This window comes from Myodes glareolus, chromosome 9 (assembly GCF_982192425.1).
Source record: "Myodes glareolus chromosome 9, mMyoGla1.1, whole genome shotgun sequence".
NCBI lineage: Eukaryota > Metazoa > Chordata > Mammalia > Rodentia > Cricetidae > Myodes > Myodes glareolus.
This window is the reverse complement of record NC_142034.1, coordinates 50956199-50979186: the sequence shown is the minus strand read 5'-3', so window position 1 is coordinate 50979186 and position 22988 is coordinate 50956199. Positions and strand designations below refer to the sequence as shown.

Sequence of the window (22988 nt, the reverse complement as noted above, 5' to 3'; positions counted from 1 at the left end):
CAGCTAATCAGAACCACAGATTCTTAATTTAGAATATGCAATGGTCCTAATAGATTCTCAGACTTCCCACTGGAACTTCACTAGCCAGGTCTCCATTATCTGCATTTCTCTCTGATCTTCCAAGCTCCCATAGAATAACTGATCAAGCTCTGAATACTCAATGGCTTTTTGGGCCCAAAGTTTCATAGTCCTTCTACAGTCCTCACAAAACAACATGGTCAGGTCTATCACAGCAACACCCCATGATCCTGGTACCAGTTTCTGTCTTAGTTAGGGTTTCTGTTGCTATAATGAAAAACAATGACCAAAGCAACTTAGGGAGAAAAGGGTTTATTTGGCTTAAACTTCCACATCACTGTTCATCTTGAAAGAAGTCAGGACAAGAACTCAGAGCAGGAACCTGGAAGCAGGAACTGATGCAGAAGCCATGGAGAGTGCTGCTTATTGGCTTAGTTGGATGTTATGAGATGGTCCAGTGGGTGGTGGTGTTCTGTACTGCTCTAAGGTCTCAAGAGTGTTATGGAATCGATTTTCTAAATGTACAGTTTCTGGTTTCCTAGAAGAATGTCACTGAGCACGAACACAAGCAATCTCTGCAACTCACTTTCCGTTCACTCTGCACATATTTTAGGTAAGTTTACTTCTCTTTATTTGTCGAGTACTTTGAATCTTTGCAAAATTATTGTTGTTATTATTTTAGATATTTCTTGCTTCTCATGTCTTTGGAATTGTGATTTCTCTGCTAATCTAAAACAATCAGTTTCTAAGTTCCTCCTAGGTGTAAGAGTGACTGGAATAGTGCTGTACCCTAAGTCCCGTCATTATAAAACCAGTTATAGTTGGGCCCTTGTGGATTATTTTCTGAGTGCTTCAGTTTGTAAGGGAATTTTATTATTTTTATTTCTTTTTAAGATTTATTTACTTATTATATATATATATATATATATATATATATATATATATATATAGTGTTCTGCCTGCATGTATGCCTGCAGGCCAGAAGGCACCAGATCTTTTTATAGATGGTTGTGAGCCAGCATGTGGTTGCTGGGAATTGAACTCAGGATTTTTGGAAGAGCAGCCAGTGCTCTTAACCTCTGAGTTATCTTTCCAGCCCTCTAAGGGAAGTTTTTATTAATGATTTTTATGACTTTTTATAGATTTATTTATTTTATCTTAATGAGTGCTCCATCTGTATGTATACCTTTATCCCAGAAGAGGACACCATATCTCATCCTAGATGGTTGTGAGTTACCATGTGGTTGTTGGAAATTGAACTCAGGACCTCTGGAAGAGCAGCTAGTGCTCTCAACCTCTGAAGCATCTCTCCAGCCCCCTCAAAGGGACTTTTAAAGACAAAAACTATAACTAAAGGAGATTCAGGTTTTATGTTTAAATCTACAGACCCAACCATTTAAAAACTGACTGTAATTCAGTATAGTGGCACATGCCTGTAATTCTAGCATTCAGGCAACAGAGACAAGAAGACTTTTGGGAGTTTGAAGCCAACCTGGGCTACATACTTAGTGAATTCCAGGTCTGCCTAGGTTACATAGAAAAGCCCTGTCTCAAAAACAAAAATGAGGGCTGGGTAGATAGCTCAGTTGGTTAAGTGTTCAAGAAGACTTGAACTTGAGTTCTATCCCCAGAATCCACATTAGAAAGAAAGAAAGAAAGAAAGAAAGAAGGAAGGAAGGAAGGAAGGAAGGAAGGAAGGAAGGAAGGAAGGAAGGAAGGAAGGAAGGAAGAAGGCCACGCATAGTGATATGATTTACAATCCTAGTGCTAGGTAGACAAAAACAGGTGGATCCCTAGGGCTTGCTGGCCAGGCAACCAAGGTGCCAAGGTGGCAAGTCCCTTGCCGATGAGTGACCCTTTCTCAAAGTAGAAAGTTCCTGAGGAACGATATACAAGGTTATCTTCTGGCCTACACATACACACGTGTGCGCATGCGCAAAAGCATGGAATAGTAGTTTGCAAAAAGAAAGAAGCAGGAATGGGAAAACTTGAAGATGTGTTGTTCTTGAAGATGCTAATAGATTTACATAAAATATAATGGACCATGTGGTTTGTCTTTCGGATCCCTGACATTGAAATCTGTCTATAGTCTTTTTGGAACCTTCAAGGTAGAAAACATAATGTAACCAGATGTTTGACAAGTTTGTATCCTTTCAGTGATAAGGATCCAGGAGGTCTTCTACTTTTACCTGAGAAAAGTGACCTGGCCAGCACAAACACCAATGAAGTCCTGGCAGTCATGAACACCCTCCTGTCTGTTGCTGCTCGAGAGGTACCTAGTGACAGCCACCTGTTGTCTTTACTTCCTGCTTTCAGGAACGTAGTTAGCCAGCTGCTGTGCCCTCCTTGTAGCCCTCGTTTACAATATGATTATACTTTAGTATTGATTGCTTCACATGGACACAGAGGTTCCTAGCCAGCCCCTGTAAACAAATTAGGGGCTTTTTGTTTACTTCAGCAAGAAGTAAAAACGTCAGAGTGCTTGCTTGCTAAGACTTCTGTGAGCAGAGGCTGGAGTCATTAAGTTCCCCGGTGAGTACTGGTCAGTGAGCCCAGCAAGGTCTGTTTTTTTTTTTTTAAACTGCATTGACTTTTTGAAAACTTAAGATGAGTTCATGAATTTTTAGCCCTGTCCACTATGATGCTATGATCTCTTTATCTTGTGCTGGTGATATATTTTGTGCTTCTCAGAGTGCAGCCTATGCTGCTCCCAAATAAGCATTGCCTGATAGAAATATGGTTTCCAGGCCCAACCCCATACTGCTGATTTCAAAATGCTTAAGCAGTTTTATCAAGCACCCAAGAGTAGGAGAAAGAAATTTGGAAATGTAGAGTTCAGAATAACTTATCTTGTATCTTGTGGTTTAGTGTCTGTAGGTTTATTTGTTTGTTTGTTTATTAGTGCTTTGGTTTTTCATACAGTCTCATCTATCCCAGACTAACCTACCCAGAATGACTTCAAGGCTGTGATTCTTCTGCCTTCATCTCCTGTGTGCTTTGACTGTAGATGACGTGTGCTATGCCCAGTTTTTACAGTACTGGAATGAAATGCAGGGTTTCATGTATGTTAGGCAACTGATATACCAACTGAGCCACATCCCTGGCCCTGAACTCCTCCAGTTGTTTCCTCTTATCAAGTTGTTGATAGAGCGACCCACAGTAGTGGGCTTAGTGAGTGTTCTGCTGTTTCTCTTGTAACCCTGTCAGAGCATGTAGGCTAATTAAGTCACCAGTGGTCACAGACTCACCGAGACTGACCATTGTCTAGCTACCATGTCTTCAAACTAACATAACTTTTGCATTACATTAATTCTTTGTTTTTGACTTCGTGCTTTCTGTCATGTTTCTGGACTCTTTTGCCCTTCTCTGAGTCTTCCTTATAATGTTCACTCTAACTACTTCTTATCAACATGTGCTCTTCACCCTAGTTGGCCACTGCTCATTTTAGTCTCCATCTTTGTTTCTGGTGTTCTCATGCCTTGAAGCTCATTGCCATCCTGTATGTTCCTCAAGTGCAAGTCTTTCTAAGCCCTCCCTGATCCCTCTGCAGTCACATGCTGAGATAGAAGACTTCAGGATTCCACTGGGCTTCACTCTTGCTGGTTGTGCTTCCTGTGGGAGAAGTTGCTAAATGCTGGAACCAGGACTAAAATCTGGGGCACTCTGTCTTGTCCACAGGGTCACACTTGTTGTAAGCTAACTAGAGAAATGAGGTGGCATTTGTGTCAAGAGAATTTCCCATAAGCCTTGGCACTTGGAGATCAAGTACTTATCCTGTCAGCCATCTCTCGTCTGAACACAGGGGACATTGATCTGTACTGAAGCTCCTTGGCAGAAATCATTCAACCACTAACATAGTCCCCCTCGAATACTGGTGATTAGACAAGAGAGGTAGAGTTGGATTAGGAAAAAGTATAAAAGTGGTCAGAACTGCTTGCCTGAAAGTTTTCTCCTGAGTTTATTAAGCCACCTGTACCCACTGGATGCCTGCTGTGTACAAGGCCCTGTTTCAGGCACAGGGGATCTAGTGATAGAGGAGCCCAGTCTGGAGAGCAGATGACATGTGATGGCATCAATCAGACACTTCTCACTATGTAGTCATGCTGTTAGAGTGTGGGCTTGTGGTCGGGAGAGGCCGGGGAGCACACCCAGCCCTTTCCAGAGGAGTTCAGGAAGGGCTGAGGAAGGCGGTGCTGGAACCTGGGAGAGACATAAATAAGGTCTTGTCTAGCAGAGAAGAAGATGGAGACAGTGTAGGTTGAGAGAGCCTGTGACAAGATAGGAAGGAACAGGCACTTGAAGAGAAGAATAGCAATGAGTGGACCCTGGACAGGTAGAGCCTTCAGGCGGTGAGGTCTGGCTGCACACTGCAGAAAGGAGTCAATGCTGGGGTCATAATGTATAACACACTGATGGTAGTTGAAGCTGTGACTGGACAGCTGGGAAACTGGAGGACATCTACTAACAAAGGACAGTTGGAAGAACAGAAAAGATTGTGGGCACGATTTCAAGAGAACTGCAGCTCAGGGAGGAGGAAAAGTGAAGGCATGGGTGAACAGAACATCTGAGGTACAGGAAGGAACTTTGACCTCCTGGTGATAATTGATACCTGTGAGGAATGGTGCCCCTAGAATTAGAGAAATGAAAGGCAGAAGTAAAACCATAATAAATGAAGGCATCTATTAGTTTTGAAGCTTATGTTTATTTTTATTTTATATGTGTAAGTATTTTGCCTGTATGCATGTATGTGCATGACATACATGCCTGGTGCCTTTGGATGTCAGAAGAGGGCATTGGATCCCTTGGAACTGTGAGCCACCATGTAGGTATTGGGTACTGAATTCAGGTCTTCTGCAAAAGAAGTAAGTGTTCTCAACCTCTGAAGTAACTCAGCTCTCCATCTTTTTTTCCCCCTTTAAAAAAAAAAGATCCAGATGTGGTGGTACACACCTTTAATCTCAAAACTTAGGAGGCAAGGGCAGGCAACTGTCTGAGTTTGAGCCAGCCTGATCTACAGAGTAAGTTCCAGGACATCCAGGGTTACACAGAGAAACCATTAAAAAAAAAAAACCTAAATAAATAAATACAAACATATAGCAGGGTCTCATACCATGGCTGACCTGAAACTCATTTTGTAGAAATGAGCCTTGAACTCACAGAAATCTACCTAACTTTGCTTCCTCAGTGCTAGAATTATAAATGTGTACCATCATGCCCAGCTATGGTGGTATCTTTTGAATGAGGTACACATGCAGAAGAGAATGGATGGATGGTTGGATGGATGGATGGATGGATGGATAACACACACAAACAATTTGAAAAACAAAACTATTTAAGGGCTAGTCTCCCTGAAGTTCAGGCTCCCTGCCGCTAGCCCTTTGGTGGCCTCACTTCCCTGCTCCTCTCTAAATAACTTTATTTGGGCTCACTGGTTCTCTATTTTTTTGTCTAGTTATTCTGACACAGGGTATTTATTTTGCCTTACAGAATGATATGCATGCAACCCTCTGTGACACTTTTGCTTTAATGAGCATTGTTTTTTAGATTCATTAATGTTGATATATGTGCTGTCTTTCATTTGTGTCCAATAGCCTTTTTGACATGTCATAATTTATCTGATGGTTTGGTTCCAGCTTGGGGAAGTTGATTCCACATTTTGATATGCCTATGATTCTTATGTGCAAGAGCTTATCTATAGAGGTCAGGTGACCCCTTCAAAGAAAGTTTTAAGAACAAAGATGATGGCTAGACATCCATAAAAAGATGAACAGTTATTTTAGGATAGGAAAAATTTGATCAAATACTTGGGAAGAGCCACAAAGAGAGAAGAAATATGAAGATATAAGAGAATGAAGATCAGCAATGGGATGGGTTCCTTGGGGTGCAGAAAACCTTTTGTAGAGGGGAGTCTTCATAAAGCGTCTTTCTTGATTTGCTGTGGGATTGACTATTCCCCATGTGCAAAGTGTTTTGTTTTCCTGTAATTGTTGCTCTGGTAGAGATCTCTTACTGTGTTCTCTGAATAGTCTTGTCTGGACAATTTGCTTTCTTGCAGTGTGAGTTGTTGATGCTCAGCCGGGCCCATGGGGAGGTTGGCTCTGTGCTCTTCTCCCTGTTCTGGTCTGTGCAAGGCAGCCTGCTCTCCTGGTGCTTCCTGCAGCTCAAGAGCACGGACACTGCAGCCAAAGAGCTCGCCACGGATCTTATTGAAAAATGTGAGTGCCAGCAATCCATGGTCACAGACAGGTGTCAGAATCTGACCTGGCGAGAATGCCCTTCCTCAGTAACTCGTGTCCTTACATAGCAGGTGTGCATATGGCTTCCTGTATCACAGCCCTGTAACAGGGCTGATATTTATTTTTCTTCTTTGACACAGAGTCTCACTACTAGCCCAGGCTGACCTCAAACTCAAAGTTTTGCTGCCTCAGCCTCATAGTCTGGGTTTACAGGCATGTGCCTCTATGACTGGCATAGCTTCACTTACAGAAATGTTATCTCCACTTCTCTGAAAAGTAACAAGAACAAAGGCATCACTCACTCTAATGGCAGCCTTTTACTAAAATCTGCACTGTTTTTCCCTTCCAGAAGTATTTGCATGATGGCTAACAGTCTCATCTGATGCAAAATCCCAGCTTTTGTATTCCTGGGCAGCTGTGGTCCTCAACTTTATTAATGCTGCGACCTTTAATACAGTTTCTCATGTTGTGGTGACATCCAACCATAATATTATTTTATTGCTACTTCATAACTGCAATTTTTACATTACGATTTTGAATCATAATGTAAATATCCATGTTTTCTTATGGTCTTTGTAGTAGGAAGCTGCTTGTTCATTTCCTGGCTGCCCAGACTCCCAAAATAATCAACAGAAACAATATTATTTAAATCACTACTTTGCTAATCACTTAAGTGTATTGCTAGCTAGCTTGTACATCTAGTATTAACCCATTTTTATTATTTTATATTTTACCACGAGGTTCGTGGTCTACCTGCAAAGTTCTGACTGGCAGCTCATGTCTATCTCCTCTGGCGACTCCGTGGCTTCTCCTTGACTCCACCTTCTTTCTCCCAGTATTCAGTTTAGTTTTCCCTGCCTACGTCTGTTCTGCCTTGCTATAGGTCCAAAGCAGTTTCTTTATTAATCAGTGGTAATCACAACATGCAGAGGGGAATCCCACATCAGTCTTAGGTGACCCTTGTGAAAGGGCTCATTTGATCCCCAAAGGGGTGTGACTCACAGGTTGAGAATCACTGCTCTGTAACTTCATCTTTGGTGACAATGAAGCAAGTAATGTTTCTCTTAAATAAAGTATTAACTACTCTCTTTATGTTTTGTAGATGTGGGACAGTTTCTGGCAAGCACAAGAGTGATTTTAGAATCCCTTTTGTCACAGTATAGTGGAAAAACCATAGTAGAAAAATTATGTAATTCAGTGTTTTCCATGGCAGCTCGTCAATTGGTAAGAGAAAATGGAAGCTGTTTGTAATAAACTGGGAGGGGTGCTCATCCCAGAAGAGCCTAAAGTACATACTAAGTCCTCCATTCATTCTCCTGCAGGTCATCTTCCTGCTAGACTTCTGCAATTTAGATGTTTCTCACTGCACACTCCTGAGAGAGTTCAGCACCCTCACAGAGCTGTTGAAGAAGCTTTGCAGTGACCCTGAAGGAGGCCTGAGCAAGGTGACTCAAGGTGGCCCTTGAACCTGCATTTTCCTCTCCTGGGAGAGAGTGGCTGCTCTGACTGATGCCTCCATATGTAGATCAGTTCTTCCAACAAGGGTAGTAAATGCTGACCCTAGCAGATTTGTCTTCATCAGCATAAGAAAAGAGACCAAAAGGAAGCCATCCAATTAATAGCATTTGAAACTGTATGAAATTCATTGGTGTGAATACTTAGCTGAAGTTTAAAAGACTTCACAGGCAAATTAGGTTTGGTATTTAAAGAAGTCTCTTCTTCATTTTTCAGTAAACAGTTTCTAATGGTCTGCATCCCACAATAGCCCTATGGCAATAGAAAAGGTATATACATTTCATAGGTTTAAAAGGAGGTCAGGGAAGAAAGGAGAAGTTTGAGATTTGCGAAAATCCTAAATAAGAATGTTAAGTCTTACTGTTTTGTTAAGCCTCAAATTCGATTTTTTTGTTTTGTTTTATTTTCTACTGAAAATTCATACTCATAATCATTTGTAAGAAATAGTTCTGTCATACCTAAAAGACAGGAGCTGGTCACAGCCTCAGGACTATAGTAAAAGCAGGTGTGTGCTATACCGAGTGATGAGCAGGTGTTGGTGTCTATATGGACTGCAAAGTCAGACATGCCATTTAACCCTGTTTTTCAGAGCTGCCAGGGCCCATGCCCCTGCAGTGCTGATAGCACCCTGTTGTACCAGTTGGAGTGGAGTGATTTGAGCTGTTTTTTATGACTTGTTTTTCTTCCTAGCTGGACGTAGAGACCTGGCAGCAGGAACAGCCTGTGGTATTGCATACATGGACCAAGGAATCCACCCACAACTATGAAAATAACTGCCATGAAGTGTCTGTCTTCGTTAGCCCAGGGGCAACTTATTTTGAGGTGGAATTTGATGAGAGGTGTGAGACTGAAAAAAGGTGAGAGTCGTAGAATCTTTTCTCAAGCTACAGTGGTCAAAAACATGAGAAGGAAGTAACAGGGACTGTGCTTCCACAGGTACGATTATTTGGAATTTACTGACTCTAGAGGTGGGAAGACACGCTATGACACCAAAGTTGGCACTTATAAATGGCCCAAGGTGAGTGGCATTCACAGAAAGAGGTGAAGTGTCCCCTTCTGTAGTTTTTCTCCTTTTGTTAGACCTTGGGACAACAGAACTATCATTCTTGACTAGTGGATCCAGAAGGGCTCAGAATCCAGCTCCCATTTAGTTCTGCTTAGTCTCTGGGCTAACGGTTGGGAGCTGCGTTGTCGGTTGCTGACAGGAATCTTGGTTAGGAGCGGAGGCCCATATCAGTATGATTGCTGGCTGGAAAGGTTGCAGACAGGTGCCACCCAAGGTTTCCAAAGATGAGCAGCCATTTTTCTCCTTGTTTTGCTTCTTTGTGAGTGCAGTTATAAATATGGGGGCTTAATTGCACCTTTGTGCATTTCTCCTTTAGTAGTTTGAACTTCTGGAAATAGAGACGTTTTCTTAAACTTAAATGTTTTTAAGTTTCAAGTTGCTTGTTGACTACTGAGGTACAGCCTCCTGCCATTTCTTTGACCACATGATTTTCTTTGTCTCTAGAAAGTGACCTTTAAGGATGGTCCTCGGCTGCAGTTCCTCTTTCATTCTGACAGCAGTAACAATGAGTGGGGATACAAGTTCACTGTCACTGCATATGGCCTGCCTGATGTTGCTGTGTCGTGGGGTTTGGATTTGCAACTCCTTGTCTCCCGACTGATGGGACGTCTTGCTTCCCAGTGCATGGCGCTCAAGTCAGCGCATTGTAAGTTGTGACCTTGGCTCCTCATTTTCATCAGAACCATGTTGAGGAGCAAGATGGGGCTCTATTCTAGGTGGTCCTCACTTAGTGATAGAGCAAGGTATCAATAACATTCCCAGCCAGTTTCTATTTGCACCGTTATCAGGAAGTTTCCCGACTTGTGCTTTGGCCCTCATCCCAGAGGGTGCCACGGAGTCTGTCTATGAAGGATAAGTGGGTGAGGAGCCAGATTTTAACAAGCATAGTAATTTTAATTTGTTAATAGATTTAGCTATAGTCTAGCCAGAGGGCAGAGATATAGAATCAAACAACTGTATGTGGATATTTATATAGTCTGGATGTAGAAATATGGCTTTGTCGTAAAATAATTTAGCTTGTTATTAAATTCTTCAAAGATTTGGAATAAATCTCTATAAGACTTGCAGAATAAATCTTTCTGTTTTTAGACCTGGTGGTGCACACTTTAAATCCCAGCACTAAGGAAGCAGAGACAGGTGGATCTCTGTGAGTGTGAGGTCAACCCGGTCTATGTTGCGAATTACAGGCCATATAGTAAAACCCTGTATAAAAGTTTTTTTCTTTCTGTTTTGTTATTTCTATATATCACTTCTTAAGTTTTTCTAATTGTAAAAGTAAAATGTCATAGAAAAATGACATAAGGAAAAACAAAACCAGCAAGCAAAAACCCCAGAACAATAGAAACCTCTTCCACCCTAACACCTGGAGCTAACACCTAACACTGTGCTCAGCACCTTCACGTTGCCCTAGACTTTGCTTCTGTTACCTAGGGTGAGTGTTTAGTTGTGTGAAAATAGCTTTATAAATGGCGAGTGTTTTCCCATGATTAGTATTCTGACATGGCCCTGTCAGGCTGGAGCTAGCTCCCACCACGCTTCCCACCTACTCTTTGCCTGCCAATAGCAAAGCAGCAGCAGTCGGGCTCAGGCTCCAGGGTGACCCACGGTGGATGTTTATGAGGGGTCACAATCCATTCTCAGAATTGTAGGTGAATTTCCTCCAAAAAAATTTTGTCAGCTCAAAGATTTGTGTACTGTATTAAAAATAGAACCCTCATGAGCCATCTTTTCTCTACAGATTTAGGCAGTAACATGGCAGTATCACAGGCAAAATTGGCTTCAGTCCTGAATTCTCCTTTATGGAAACCTGTCTTCAGGCATCAGATTTCTCCAGAGTTAGAATTAGAAGCAAACTGGCCCACTCAACAGCACCAGGATGGGAAGGAGGTATTTATTCTTCTGTCACCTTTCTGTTTATGTGGAAACTTACAGCTTGTATCTGTTACCTTAAGTTACAAACATTGCGTTTTTGTCTTATCGCCTCTGTGGGACTGTGAGCTCCTTGAAGCTGAAGCTGCCATTGTTATTTTTATCCCCCAACCTGTGTACAACAGGGGCCTGAATACAATGAGTGGTCGCAAGTGTGAAATGAATGACTGGTGAACTATAGTCAGTGCTCAGTGGCTCTTTTGGTATTACCATACAGACGTGGACTGTGCTTCTTGTGCCTGCAGGATCACACTTTAAATGATTTGTGTCGTTTCTTTTGTTCCCCACTGAACTGTATGTAGCACTTAGCTTAGGTACATGGTCTTTTTAAAACGAAGTTAGTTTGCCCTCTGTCTCTACTTGTCCCTCTTTTCCCATTCTTCTCTTTTCCTTCTTTCTTCTCCACTATTCCTCCTTCCTCCAGAGTTATCCCATGGTTTATTTCCAAACCCAGTGGCTCTTCCTCTTCTAGTCAACATTCTGTCTGTTAAATCCACCACCCTTTAGGCCATGTCCTTCTGTCCATGATAGTTGAAAATCTTTTCTTACCACCTATTCTTTCTCCCTCTTTGTTGCCCTTTCTCCCCTCTTCTCTAAAGAGTAGACTATATTCAGACTTCCTTTTCTTTCTCATAAACCCCCCCCCCCAGGATGCCATCTTCTGTCCTCTCTTACTGTCCCAACTATGGGAATAATTCCATAATCCGTCTGGCCATAGTTCTTCTCCAAACTCTAGTCTTCTCTTAGGTGTTTCCATTTCAACATCCTGCTTCTCATTAAATCCAAAGTGTGAAACCGGAATGCCTCCCCAACAGACTGTTCAGTGGTCATTACTTGCCCAGCCCTCACCACTGCTCCATAGCCTTCTTCATCCCTGCCCTGTTCTTGCCCTTCCTCTGTGGTCAGCTGCAAGCCCTCCAGATTCTTCCTTATGATGTGCATCTCTGTCCTCCCCTCAGTCTCCATCTTTATCCAAGCCCTCTCTTTGCACCTGCATTATTACATTGGGACCTACCAAGATTTTTTTGTTTTTGTTTTTAATCACTGCATTATCTTGTCATTCCACTGCCAAACACCATTAATGGCTCCCCATTGCTCACAGGGTGAAGTCTAAACTCCTCAGTGTGACAGTCAAGGCTCTCCACAGTCTCCTTTCACCTTACCTATCTGACTCTAGTTCCCACCACTCCCCAGCTGAGACTTCAGGCCAGGTCAGTCTCCCCGCTGACTCTTAACCTCTGCAAATGGTTGTGTCTCAGGGCCAAGGCTTCCCTTCCTTCAGTGTCCATTCCTAAGCCTGTGTTCTTCAGGAGGTTTTTCTTAATTACTTTGACATGCCAGGAGCTCTGAATTTTCAGCACTGGGTACCCCTTTAGGTATTTGACACTGGGTGATATTTTGCTTTATGGTAGTTCTAGTTTTAACACTCTTAGGTTTTTTTTGTGTTTACTTTTTAAACCTGTACATCTTTCTGTTCTCCCAAATAGATTTAAGCTTCCTGAGAGCATGCACCATGTTGTGTTTTTACTTCTGCTTTGTCTTAGTAGGTGCTCATTGATTTTTTTTTTTTCATATGAGTGTGTTAAATGTGATGATTTTCCTCTTGATCCTAGGTCAAGAACATCCCTGATGATCCCTGCCGCCATTTTCTCCTTGATTTTGCCCAGTCAAAGCCTGCTCAGAACTTCTGTGGGCCATATTCAGAACTTTTCAAAGGATTCATACAGGCATGTAGAAAACAGGCCCCAAAGACAGATATAGTTGCTGGTTCCACTATTGATCAAGCTGTGAACGCCACCTTTGCTGCTCTGGTGTATCGCACTCCAGATTTATATGAGAAGCTGCAAAAATATGGTAACTCATATTACAGGGAATATGTTTGATCTGAAGGCTTATTGCTAAGGTTTAAGAAGGCCCATCTAAGTGAGGATCTAGAAATACTTAAAGATACTAGTCCATGTCTACAACTTAATCTTGTCAGTTCTCCTTTGCCAATCAAGAGATCAGTGGTTAATTTACATTTAGCACTTAGCAACTTCTAGTACGTGTCAGGTAACCTTGTTCTGCAGAACTCCCATGGAAAACTACCACCAAAACATTTAACTGAAAGAAAACATAACTCATAGCCCCAGCTTCAGCATGCTCAGACAACCTTTCTGCACCTCCTTTCCTCATTGTCCACAAGGAGGGAGGGTCTCTACCATCATCTTTATTCAGGGAAAAGCATTCAAAGCCTACATAACTCTGAGGTATGGGTTTCCCAAACAATTTGGCAGGGTACGTGTTCCTTCAACTCCAGATAAAATAAGTAGGAGCAGATGCTTCCCCATATTAGAGTAGGTGATTGACTCATGTCATTATTATGTATAATGATCTCTATAATCTGTGTATCTCAGTCAATAAAGCTCTTGCTTTATTTCCTGTTTACCAAAATATCTGAATTATTCCTCAAATCTTACATATTTTAAAAAAGCCATTCAGATAAAACTATGTTAAGACATGAGTGATACATGGAAGACTATATCTTCACTGAACTATAGCGAGGGGTCATCTGCATGGTTTTGGGAAAGAAATTAGTATGCGTTTTGGTAGTCAAATTATGGTAAGGTAGTGAATCATCTTTGTTACTTAAGGGACTTTTTGTTAGATGGTAAAGGGTTCATGGATCAAAAGCTGAACATGGAAGATGTCCTGATAGGAGAGTAGTCAAATCATTTATCTACCTCATATTTATTTGCAGTAGAGAAACCCTTGATCAGATAAGGGAACAAGAAATGTTTTGGTATACAAAAGATACTTCTTAAGTTATCTTCCCTTGTTTGTTGTTCTGCCACTGATCTGTACCCCTTACCTTAGTTACCAGTTTGAAAGAGACAAGTTTTATCTCATTCAGTTCCTTCTGCAACTGTCTTTTTTTAAAAGACAGGATTTCACTATATAACCCTGGCTGGCCTGGAGCTTTCCGTGTAGACCAGGCTGGCCTCAAACTCACAAATATCTGCTGCGTAGGCAGATACCACCACTCTGGCCCTCTGCTATCGTCTTAATGATAGATACATCATATCTAAGAACCATTCAAGAGTTCTTCAAAACTGAACTACATTGAGAATGGCCTTTTGTAACTGTTTTCTTCATTTTTGTCTAAAACATGGGTCATTAGTCTTTTGAATTGCCTTAATTTCATGATACGGTGTGACCCCTGTAGAATCAGGAAAATGAGAGATTTCAACTAGATTGTAAGCTTTTGGGGCCAGGATCATGTCTTTTTTTCAGCTTTGCACTCCTAGTGCCTGTTGTAGAGCCTGCTTCATCCTGTTTTAGGATATTAGCTTTTGATTTTGATGAGGAGAAGCGGCAGGCTTCAGAGATATTTTTAAAATGGGGGTTGTTATTTTTCTAATTAGAAAAATTAGATCCATTCTTATAGAGGCTTACAAACTAAAGGAAAGATTAAAGTAATTATGAACTATAATCTTATCACAGTACCTCTGCCAACATATTTCTACATATCTACCTGGCCTTAGAAAGATTCATTGTATATGTATTTGTCCATTCATGTCTTAAAGGTAGTCTTCTTAAAATTCATTTATACTGTTTCATAATCTGCTTTCTTATTAATGTACTGTAAACTGCTTCCCATGTCAGAGTCCTTTTTCCCCAAGTCTTGTCTAAGCTGGCCATCTAGTTAAGGAGTCCAAGGATTCCCCCATCTCTACCCCTAGAATGTTGGGGCTAAAGGTGCTTGTGTGGCCATACCCAGCTTTTTATGTGGACGCTGGAGTTCCAAAATTCCTGTGCTAGTACAGTATATGTTCTTATCCACTGAACCATCTCCTCAGTCCCCAGGTGAAAGATTTTTAAATTAAATTTTAATATTAAAGTTTTTTGTTTTCAGTTTTCTTTATATTTTATTTTTCTACATTTTGGGCACTTCATAATACTGCTATTTCATAAATTGTTAACTTGAGCAAAATTAGCTTGAAATAACATGGAGAACTTAGGTTTTGTGCTTTTCCTTTTACCATCCCTAGTATGTGTCAGAAGGGTGCCAGGATTCAGAGGGTTAATGCTGCAGCCGTGAATTGTGCCAGCTGAATATAATCTCTTCCTTTCTTCTTCTTTCCCTAGTAAACAGCGGGGGCAAGATAACCCTGAGTGAGGAATTCTCTCAGGTGTATTCCCTGGCAGATGGGATTCGAATATGGATGGTAAGGTTTGCCTCCCCATGAAGTTGTGACATGCCTTAGATTTTCCCACTTCAATAAACCAAATTTCAGTCATGAATAGATGCAAACTTTTATAGCTCTTGGATCATAATTTGATTAAGTGTTGAAAATGCTGAGTAAATGGGGTTCAGTTGAGTCCTTTCTATGTCCTTTTGTAACTTTTAAGACTTCCTTATGGATACTGAACAGCCAGTACCTGTGTTAAGGAGAGAAAAAGGCCCAAGCATATTGCAGAAACGGGTCGACAGCAGTAACATGGAAGAACCAAATGTTGGTGTGTGTGTGTGTGTGTGTGTGTGTGTGTGTCTTCTGTTTTTTGAGCAGGGGTTCCTGTAACCCTGGATGGTCTCAAATTTCCTATGTAGCTGAGGCTGGCATTGAACTTCCCTATCCTTCTACCTCCACCTCCCAAAAACTAACGCTATAGGCATGAGCCACCATACCTGTTTTATGTGGCACTAAGGATCAATCCCAGGGCTTTGTGTAAGCACTCAACCAACTGAGCCACATCCCTAATCATGTATGTTATAATTATATAGTACTGTGTCACAATGTTGCATGGTAATGTGGTATTACATTACAATAAAAGTGAAACACAATACTCCTAACTAAAATTGAAAGGCAAAGAATATCTGAGAAAGTTGGCTACCACAAATAGTTCCGTATAAAGGATTTAGCAGTTGACTAGATACTTTGTAGCTTATGCTTCTGATATAGCTTATAACTGATGATGGCTTGATAAGATGCCATTCCTCTCTTAGAGAACTTAGCCATACAACAGATATGCCCTTTTTTTCAAGACCTTCCAAATTATGGGCCATGCCCTGGCAATGGCTGGCTGTCAGCACCCTTCTCTGCAAGAGCGCTTCACTTGGGAGTGTCCTTGTGTTCAGGGTAGAATAGACTTCAGATTTCTGTCTGACCTTCACATCAAATTAGATATGTGGCCCTACCACACTGCATGTCCCTAAATCTACACTCTTTTTTTCTGTCTCTCCTAGTGGTGTTGACCCTCCAACAACAGTGTTCTAGTTATTTGTTTGTGTAGTTGTGAGGCGCTGGGGATTGAACCTAGAACGCCCCACCTGCAGCATAAGTGCTCTGTCATTGAGCTATGGCTCTCTAGTCTTCAATTTTTAAAATAACAAAGTCACACAGACTCCTTTCAGATATCCCATAGTGAAGAGGGTTTCCTTTACTTCAACTGCTCCTAGAACAAACAAAAACAGCTCAGTGCTGTGTCTGTACTGGGCGATAGCTGTGATGTCCTCCACTGTCTCAGCATCATGTGACTTTAAGTAGTTTTCCATGGCTGCAGTTGCTACTCTGTCTGACAGCTTAATTGTGTGGCTCCTGTCATCTCCCCAGTTAGAGATGAAGCAGAAGTCCCTGGTGAGCCTGGGAAGTGAGGCAGAAGAAAAACGTGGTTTGGAAGCAGCAGAGATGAACCCAGAGAGCCTGGGTGAGTGTGCCAATATGAGCTACGACAGCTGGGCCATTGGGTTTCCTTTCTAAACCTAGGAATAGGTGCCCACCTTCCAGGTTATCTGAATTGAACTGTGTTGACCTAGGGAAGTAAGAAAGGAAATGGAGAAAATGCCAGAGATGAGTTACTATTCACCTACATGCTTAAAGTGGGACATCTTTGTAATGACTTCTCTCATATGAGATGTTAAGTGTTTTTTGAGCTGTATCTTATTATGTTTTTAAAGTAGTGCACATTGACTAGCCATGGAAATTAAATAACTACTATTAATTTTTAGAATGTATAATATCTTATACTTTTTAAGACTATTTTTTAATAATGTGTATATATATATATGCGTTTGTCTGTGGGTATGTGCACATGAGTGCAGTGCCCATGGAGTGTTTCTGATCCCCTCGAGCTAGAGTTACAAAAAGTTGTAAGCTGCCTGATGTCAGTCTGGGAGTCAAACTCTGATCCTCTGCAAGAATAGTTTGCACTCTTAGCCGCTGAGCTATCTCTCCAGCCTGGCTGTACTGTGTTTATAAAATATTTACAGATGAAAGTGCAGTGACAGGAAAAGCTGTGTGCAAGTTATCAGGGAGAGGGAATAGGACACCAGATTGGCTGTGGTTGATAATCATTGAGACTGAGTATTGGGTCTATTGCTGTATCTAGATGTGTTCGAAATGATCATGTCTGTAAAACTTTAGGACGTGCGCTATACTCATGGTAAGATTGTGGTTTGTACAGTGAGAGAAGACCTGATTCTGTTCTGTCAGCAGGTGCACATGTAACAGCTCTCGAGAAGGTATTTCTTGCCATTAGTCATGAAGTTGAAATAGATTATTCTTTCTCCAAAAGTAGATTGTAAGTTTAATTTTGACTTTTTCTTGTTTTTGTTTATTTGTTTTCATTTAGCAAAAGAATGTATTCAGAAAAGTCTTTTATTACTGAAATTTTTGCCCACAAGCAAAAGTTCAAAAGAAAACTGTGACAAATTGGTGCCTGTTGATGAAGCTGATCATCTCCAGCCTCTTGACAGGCGCCAGAGGACAAGCTCTGTGGTGGAAGAGCATTTCCAGGCTTCAGCATCCCCTACAGAAGCAGCAGCCTCAACTACAGGTGGTGACAAGAGTCCTGGCTTGGAGACCCAGCCAAAGCTACCACCCAGCAGTGGCCCCTCTGCTACAGAAGTGTCCACAGCTGAAGAGCCCTCATCGCCATCCACACCCACCCGGCGGCCTGCCTTCACCCGAGGGCGACTGCGGCTGCTCTCTTTCAGATCCATGGAGGAGACCAGGCCAATCCCCACAGTCAAAGAGAAATACCCAGTGCTGAAGGATGTCATGGACTTCATAAAAGATCAGTCACTCTCACATGAGAGGTGAGCTAGTCATTTTCTTCCAGAACTTTCCCTTTTCAAGCTGTAGGTACCCATTTTAGCCAAAGGCTTGAAGTTCATGTTTAAAATGAATAAGGGATAAGAGAAAATATACAATCAAAATATAGTGCATAAAAAATTTAAATAAGATGAAATAAGCCAATAATATTTAGGGTACATCCAGATTTGAAATGAGCCAATAATTTTTAGGATACATCCAGACTTGAAATGAAATGAGCCGTACTGGAGAGGTGGCTCAGTGGTTAAGAGCACTGGCTGCTCTTCCAGAGGTCCTGAGTTCAATTCCCAGCAGCCACATGGTGGCTCACAGCCATCTGTAATGAGATCTAGTGCCCTCTTCTGGTTTGCAGGCCAACATGCAGGCAGAGTGTCATATACATAATAAATAAATAAATCTTAAAAAAAAAAGAAAAGAAATGAGCCAATAATATTAGGGTACATACAGACTTGTTTTAAACTATTCAGGATAAAAAGCTTGGTGGTGATTTTTGTTTGTTTGTTTGTTTTTTGTTTTGTTTTGTTTTTTTCTCTCTGTCTCCGTAAGGAAATAATAAGGTTGGTCCACTGTAGGCTGTTGATATAGCTCAGTTGGTAGAGGGCTCACATGAAGAAGCTGTGGGTTTGACCCCTGCATTATGTTAAAACTTTGTGTGGTGGTTTATCTGTGATCCCTGCACTCGGGAGGTGGAGCACAAGAATCCTGATTTCACAGACAGCCCTGGGGTACATGAGACATGTCTTAGAAAAAATTGTAGCTGGGCATCTTGACATAGACACCTTTAATCTCAGTGATTGGGAGACAAAGGCAGGTGGATTTTTGTGAGTTTCTGGACAGCTGGGGCTATGTAGATAGACCCTGTGTCAAAAAACAAATTGTGTCCTTCACTGTATATAACATATATCTCAGGAATGCTTCCATGATCTTTTAAAATGAAAGCATTTCTTTCCCTTCCTTCCTTTGTTCCTTCCTCCCTTCCTTTCCTTCCTTCCTTTCCTTCTTTCCTTCCTTCCTTTCTTTCACTTCCTTTTTTTCCTTCTCCTCCTCTTCCTCTTTCTTCTTCCTTCTCCTTTCCCTCTTCTGGTTTTTTTTTTTGATACTAATCTTACTTTGCAGCCTAGACTGACCAGAAACTCAAAGCAATCCCCCTGCCTCAGCTTCCTGAGTACTGCTATTATAGGCATAAACCACTACACCTAGCTTAAAAAGACACTACCACTCAAAATTTTTTCATATTGCAAGGGAGAAATTTAGGATTTGATATTTTCTGAAAAAATTATTTGTCCATAGGCCTATGTTAATGAGGAATTTCCTGCTGTAAGAATTAAAGTTTTGCCTCTTTAGGGAAAGTAAAAATACTAAAGTTCCTTTTTAGTTATTTATCTTAAAAATAAATAAATAAGCTGTTGCACTTCTTCATACTTGGTGCACGCTGGTTTGTGGCGCCACCAAGTGTTGACTATAGGTAGTGCTCATTCTGACTCTCCCAGTCCCTTCTATCGGGACTGACTTTTGTTCATTTGGCTTCAGACTGTGGGGGAAGGGTTTGTTTTCCGGCATCTCTGACTTGAACTGTGTTTTCAGTGTTGTGAAGGTTCTTTCTTTGCGGAAAGCCCAAGCACAGAGCATCCTTGAAGTCCTGAGGATAATTCAGTATTGTACAGAATCCCTTGGGCAGCCTCACTGCTTCCATCCACCGTATATACTTTTCCTACTGGAACTTCTGACCTGCCAGAAAGATTTTACAAAGTAAGTATAAATATGCCAGAAAAGTCAGAAGAGGCCATTTTACAGAAATCCTAATTGGCCTCTGTATCAATAATTTCCATATATGATACAAATTTATTTTTTAGTTAACATGTTCTCTCATCTCAAGAAAAAATGGGTTATATTCTTTTCGTAAGGACCAAGACTATGATTATTTCTCATATGGCTTTGTCTGCTTTACCTGACAGTAAGAACTGTGTTCTTTATGTACCCACACTCTTTGAAGGTTTCTAGAAGCTGTGTGATAGCTAGATGCAGTGCTCATTCAAAGTGCTGTGCCAGACACCTTTCTAAGTATTATATAGACAAAAGAGACATGACAGGCAAGGTCTTTTTCTAATGGAGCCTTATGAGATGGAGAAAAAGGGATGACATCAGGATTTATTTGGGAGATAGAATTGTGCAAGACAGAGAAGATAAATGAAAGATACTAGAAACATGGGGAAAGAAACTTAGAATCTTGGTTGGAGTAGCTATGTGGATAGTGTTGCATTTTACTGAGAGAAGGGGTAATGAAAGACACAGATGGGGACAGAATTTTAAGTTTTGTTTTTGCCGTATGTTTGAACTATTTATTTTTCTATTATTTGTTTTTTCGAGACAGGGTTTCTCTGTATAATGGCCCTAGTTTTCCTGGAGCTCACCGTGTAGACCGGCTGGCCTCAAATTCAGAGATCTACCTGCCTCTGTCTCTTGAGTGCTGGTATTAAAGGCCTGTGTCACCACCACCTTATTTATTTTTATTTTTATTTTCTGTGTATGAGTGTTTTGTCTGTATGTGTACGTCATTGTACCTCTGATCCCAGCCTCCACTTGCATGCCTGATGCTGTGGAGGTCAGAATCAGACACTGGATCTCCTGGAACAAGAGTTATGGAACTGGAGTAAGAAACCATGTGGGTGCTATAAATTGAACATATGTTCTTGACTGCTGAGCCATATCTCCATTCCCTGTTTTAACTGCTTCTTTGGTTTCCAAGTAAAGATAATGAGGCAATGAGTATCAGAATCTAAAGTACTATAAGTCAGGAGTAGGGATAGGATTTGTTTATCATGAACATGTGAATGGTGTTTAAAGCCATGGAACAGATGAAACCTAGACAGGCAGTGGTCCAGAACTGAGTCTTCATTTAGAAGTCAAGAGAAAGAGGGATCAACTAAGGCCATCAAGATGGAGAGAGTGGCCCTTGAGGTAGATTGACAACCTATAGATAGTGGTGTCATGAAAGCCAAGAGAATACTGTGTTTTCAACCCCCAGATTGGTCAGTTGAGTCGGATACTGATGTGAGAGTTTGAGATTGAAATAGTGGATTGAAATGGAGACAGTTTTGGAGAATTGTGGCCTGAAGCCCAGTTGGATGAAAGATGATGGGATGGTAACATAGAAGGACAAGATTAGAAAAAAGAAGAGCAAGAAAATATGGTGGCTATTGGAAGAGGATGTGAGCAACCAAGGATTGTATTATTTTGCAGTGCTGGTCACTGAGCTGGAGCCTTGATCAAGTTCAGCATGTGCTTTACCATGAGGCCTGCACATACAGATGTGAAGATACTAGAGCATATGCTGGTGGGGATGAGTCAGCAAAGGTTAGGGGAATCCTGTCAGTGCTAGCAGGAAAAAGCAGGACAGACATTCCAACAGTTCAGTACAGATACAAGTTGGTTGGTAGATTACTACAAAGATGAGGGACTCCCATGGGATCATTCTGTTTTTAAAATAAGATATGAGGCGGGGCGGTGGTGGTGCACGCCTTTAATCCCAACACCTGGGAGGCAGAGGCAGGCGGATCTCTGTCAGTTCGAGACCAGCTTGATCTACAAGAGTTAGTTCCAGGACAGGTTCCAAAAAGCTACAGAGAAACCCTGTCTAATGTATATATATATATATATATATATATATATATATATATATATATATATATACACACATATATACATATATATGAGCAGTGGTGATGCACTCCTTTAATTCTAGCACTTCAGAAGGCAGAGGCAGGCAAATCTCTGTGAGTTTGAGTCCAGTATAGTCTATACAATGCTAGTTCCAAGACTGTGTTACACAGTGAAATCCTGTTTCAAAAAATAAGATAGATAGATAGATAGATAGATAGATAGATAGATAGATAGATAGATAGATAGATAGATAAAAAGTTGAACAGAGTCATCGGTGAAATGAGGTGGAGAAAAAGGTAGTGACCATACAAGGAAAAGCAGGAAGACTTTACATAGAGACAAAAACTAAGACAGCCAGTCTGCTACACTGCTTGACAATTTCAAGTGCTTTTTAAAGAATTGTTTGTAAGCTGGGTCTGGTAGTACACTTCTGTATTCCTAGTGTTCAAGAGGCAGAACCAGGAGGATTGTTTTGAGTTTGAGACCAGTAGGGGTAGTAGTATAGTAAGTTCCAAGCCAGCTTGGATGATGTGGGGCTTTATCTCAAGAAAGAAAGAAAGAAAGAGAGAAAGAGAGAGAGAGAGAGAGGGAGGGAGGGAGGGAGGGAGAGAGAGAGAGAGAGAGAGAGAGAGAGAGAGAGAGAGAGAGAGAAGCTAGAGTTTGTTGCCCGAGGTTTCCTGTCCTGCCTGATCCTGCAGCCATTCACAAGCTCTCTCAGGTTTTCTGTAGATGTAGTTGCATGTTGGGCACCATTTGCTGTCTTTGATGTTTCTGTCCCATCCAGTCCTGCAGCTGTTCAGTCCCAAAGAAATACACAGAGGTATACATTAATCATAAACTGATTGGCGTATTAGCTCAGGCTTCTTATTAACTCTTATAACTTATGTTAGCCCATAATTCTTGTCTGTGTTAGCCACGTGGTTTGGTACCTTTTTTGATGAGGCAGTCACATCTTGCTTGCTCTGTTTCTGACTTTCTTTATGTATGGGTGACAACTGCAGACTGAATCTTTCCTCTTCCCCGAATTCTCGTTGCCCTGCCTCTACCTTTTGCCTGGTTGCCCTGCCTATACTTCCTGCCTGGATACTGGCCAATCAGTGTTTATTTAAAATACAAGTGACAGGGTACAGACCATTGTCCCACAGCAAGAGTTGACTTGGATGTAGGAGCATTTGTTTTTGCAGGAGACTTGAGTTTAGTTTCCAGCACCTACATGGCGGGTCCTATCTGTAACTCCAGTTCCAGGGAAATTCCTAATACTCTCTTCTGAACAGGCACACACATGTTACACATACATACATGTAGGCAAAATACTCGTACACATAAAATTTTAAAAAAATCATTTTGTTTATTTTTTTGAGACATAGTCTCTCTTTAGTCCTTGCTATCCCTGAACTTGCTATGTAGGTAGACCAGGCTAGCCTCAAACTCACAGAGATCCTCTACCTCTGCTTCCTGACTGTTGGGATT

At 41.3% G+C, this 22988-nt stretch overlaps 1 protein-coding gene across 4 annotated transcripts in view; it reads left to right on the top strand.

The window, feature by feature from the left end:
* Window positions 1-22988, top strand: part of Zzef1 (zinc finger ZZ-type and EF-hand domain containing 1) — a 130451-nt gene that overhangs the window by 58798 nt on the left and 48665 nt on the right. For 2 of the 4 annotated variants that reach the window (XM_048448684.3, XM_048448682.3), the window contains exons 17-30: window positions 564-631; window positions 2176-2290; window positions 6074-6233; window positions 7357-7478; window positions 7577-7699; window positions 8460-8626; window positions 8706-8787; window positions 9280-9481; window positions 10574-10722; window positions 12378-12618; window positions 14893-14972; window positions 16359-16452; window positions 17377-17842; window positions 19443-19607. In XM_048448684.3, the coding sequence (XP_048304641.3) occupies window positions 564-631; window positions 2176-2290; window positions 6074-6233; window positions 7357-7478; window positions 7577-7699; window positions 8460-8626; window positions 8706-8787; window positions 9280-9481; window positions 10574-10722; window positions 12378-12618; window positions 14893-14972; window positions 16359-16452; window positions 17377-17842; window positions 19443-19607 (2234 nt within the window). Of the gene's footprint in view, window positions 1-560; window positions 632-2175; window positions 2291-6073; window positions 6234-7356; window positions 7479-7576; window positions 7700-8459; window positions 8627-8705; window positions 8788-9279; window positions 9482-10573; window positions 10723-12377; window positions 12619-14892; window positions 14973-16358; window positions 16453-17376; window positions 17843-19442; window positions 19608-22988 lie in introns of all 4 variants that reach the window. The other 2 variants (XM_048448683.3, XM_048448681.3) reach the window with 1 other exon arrangement.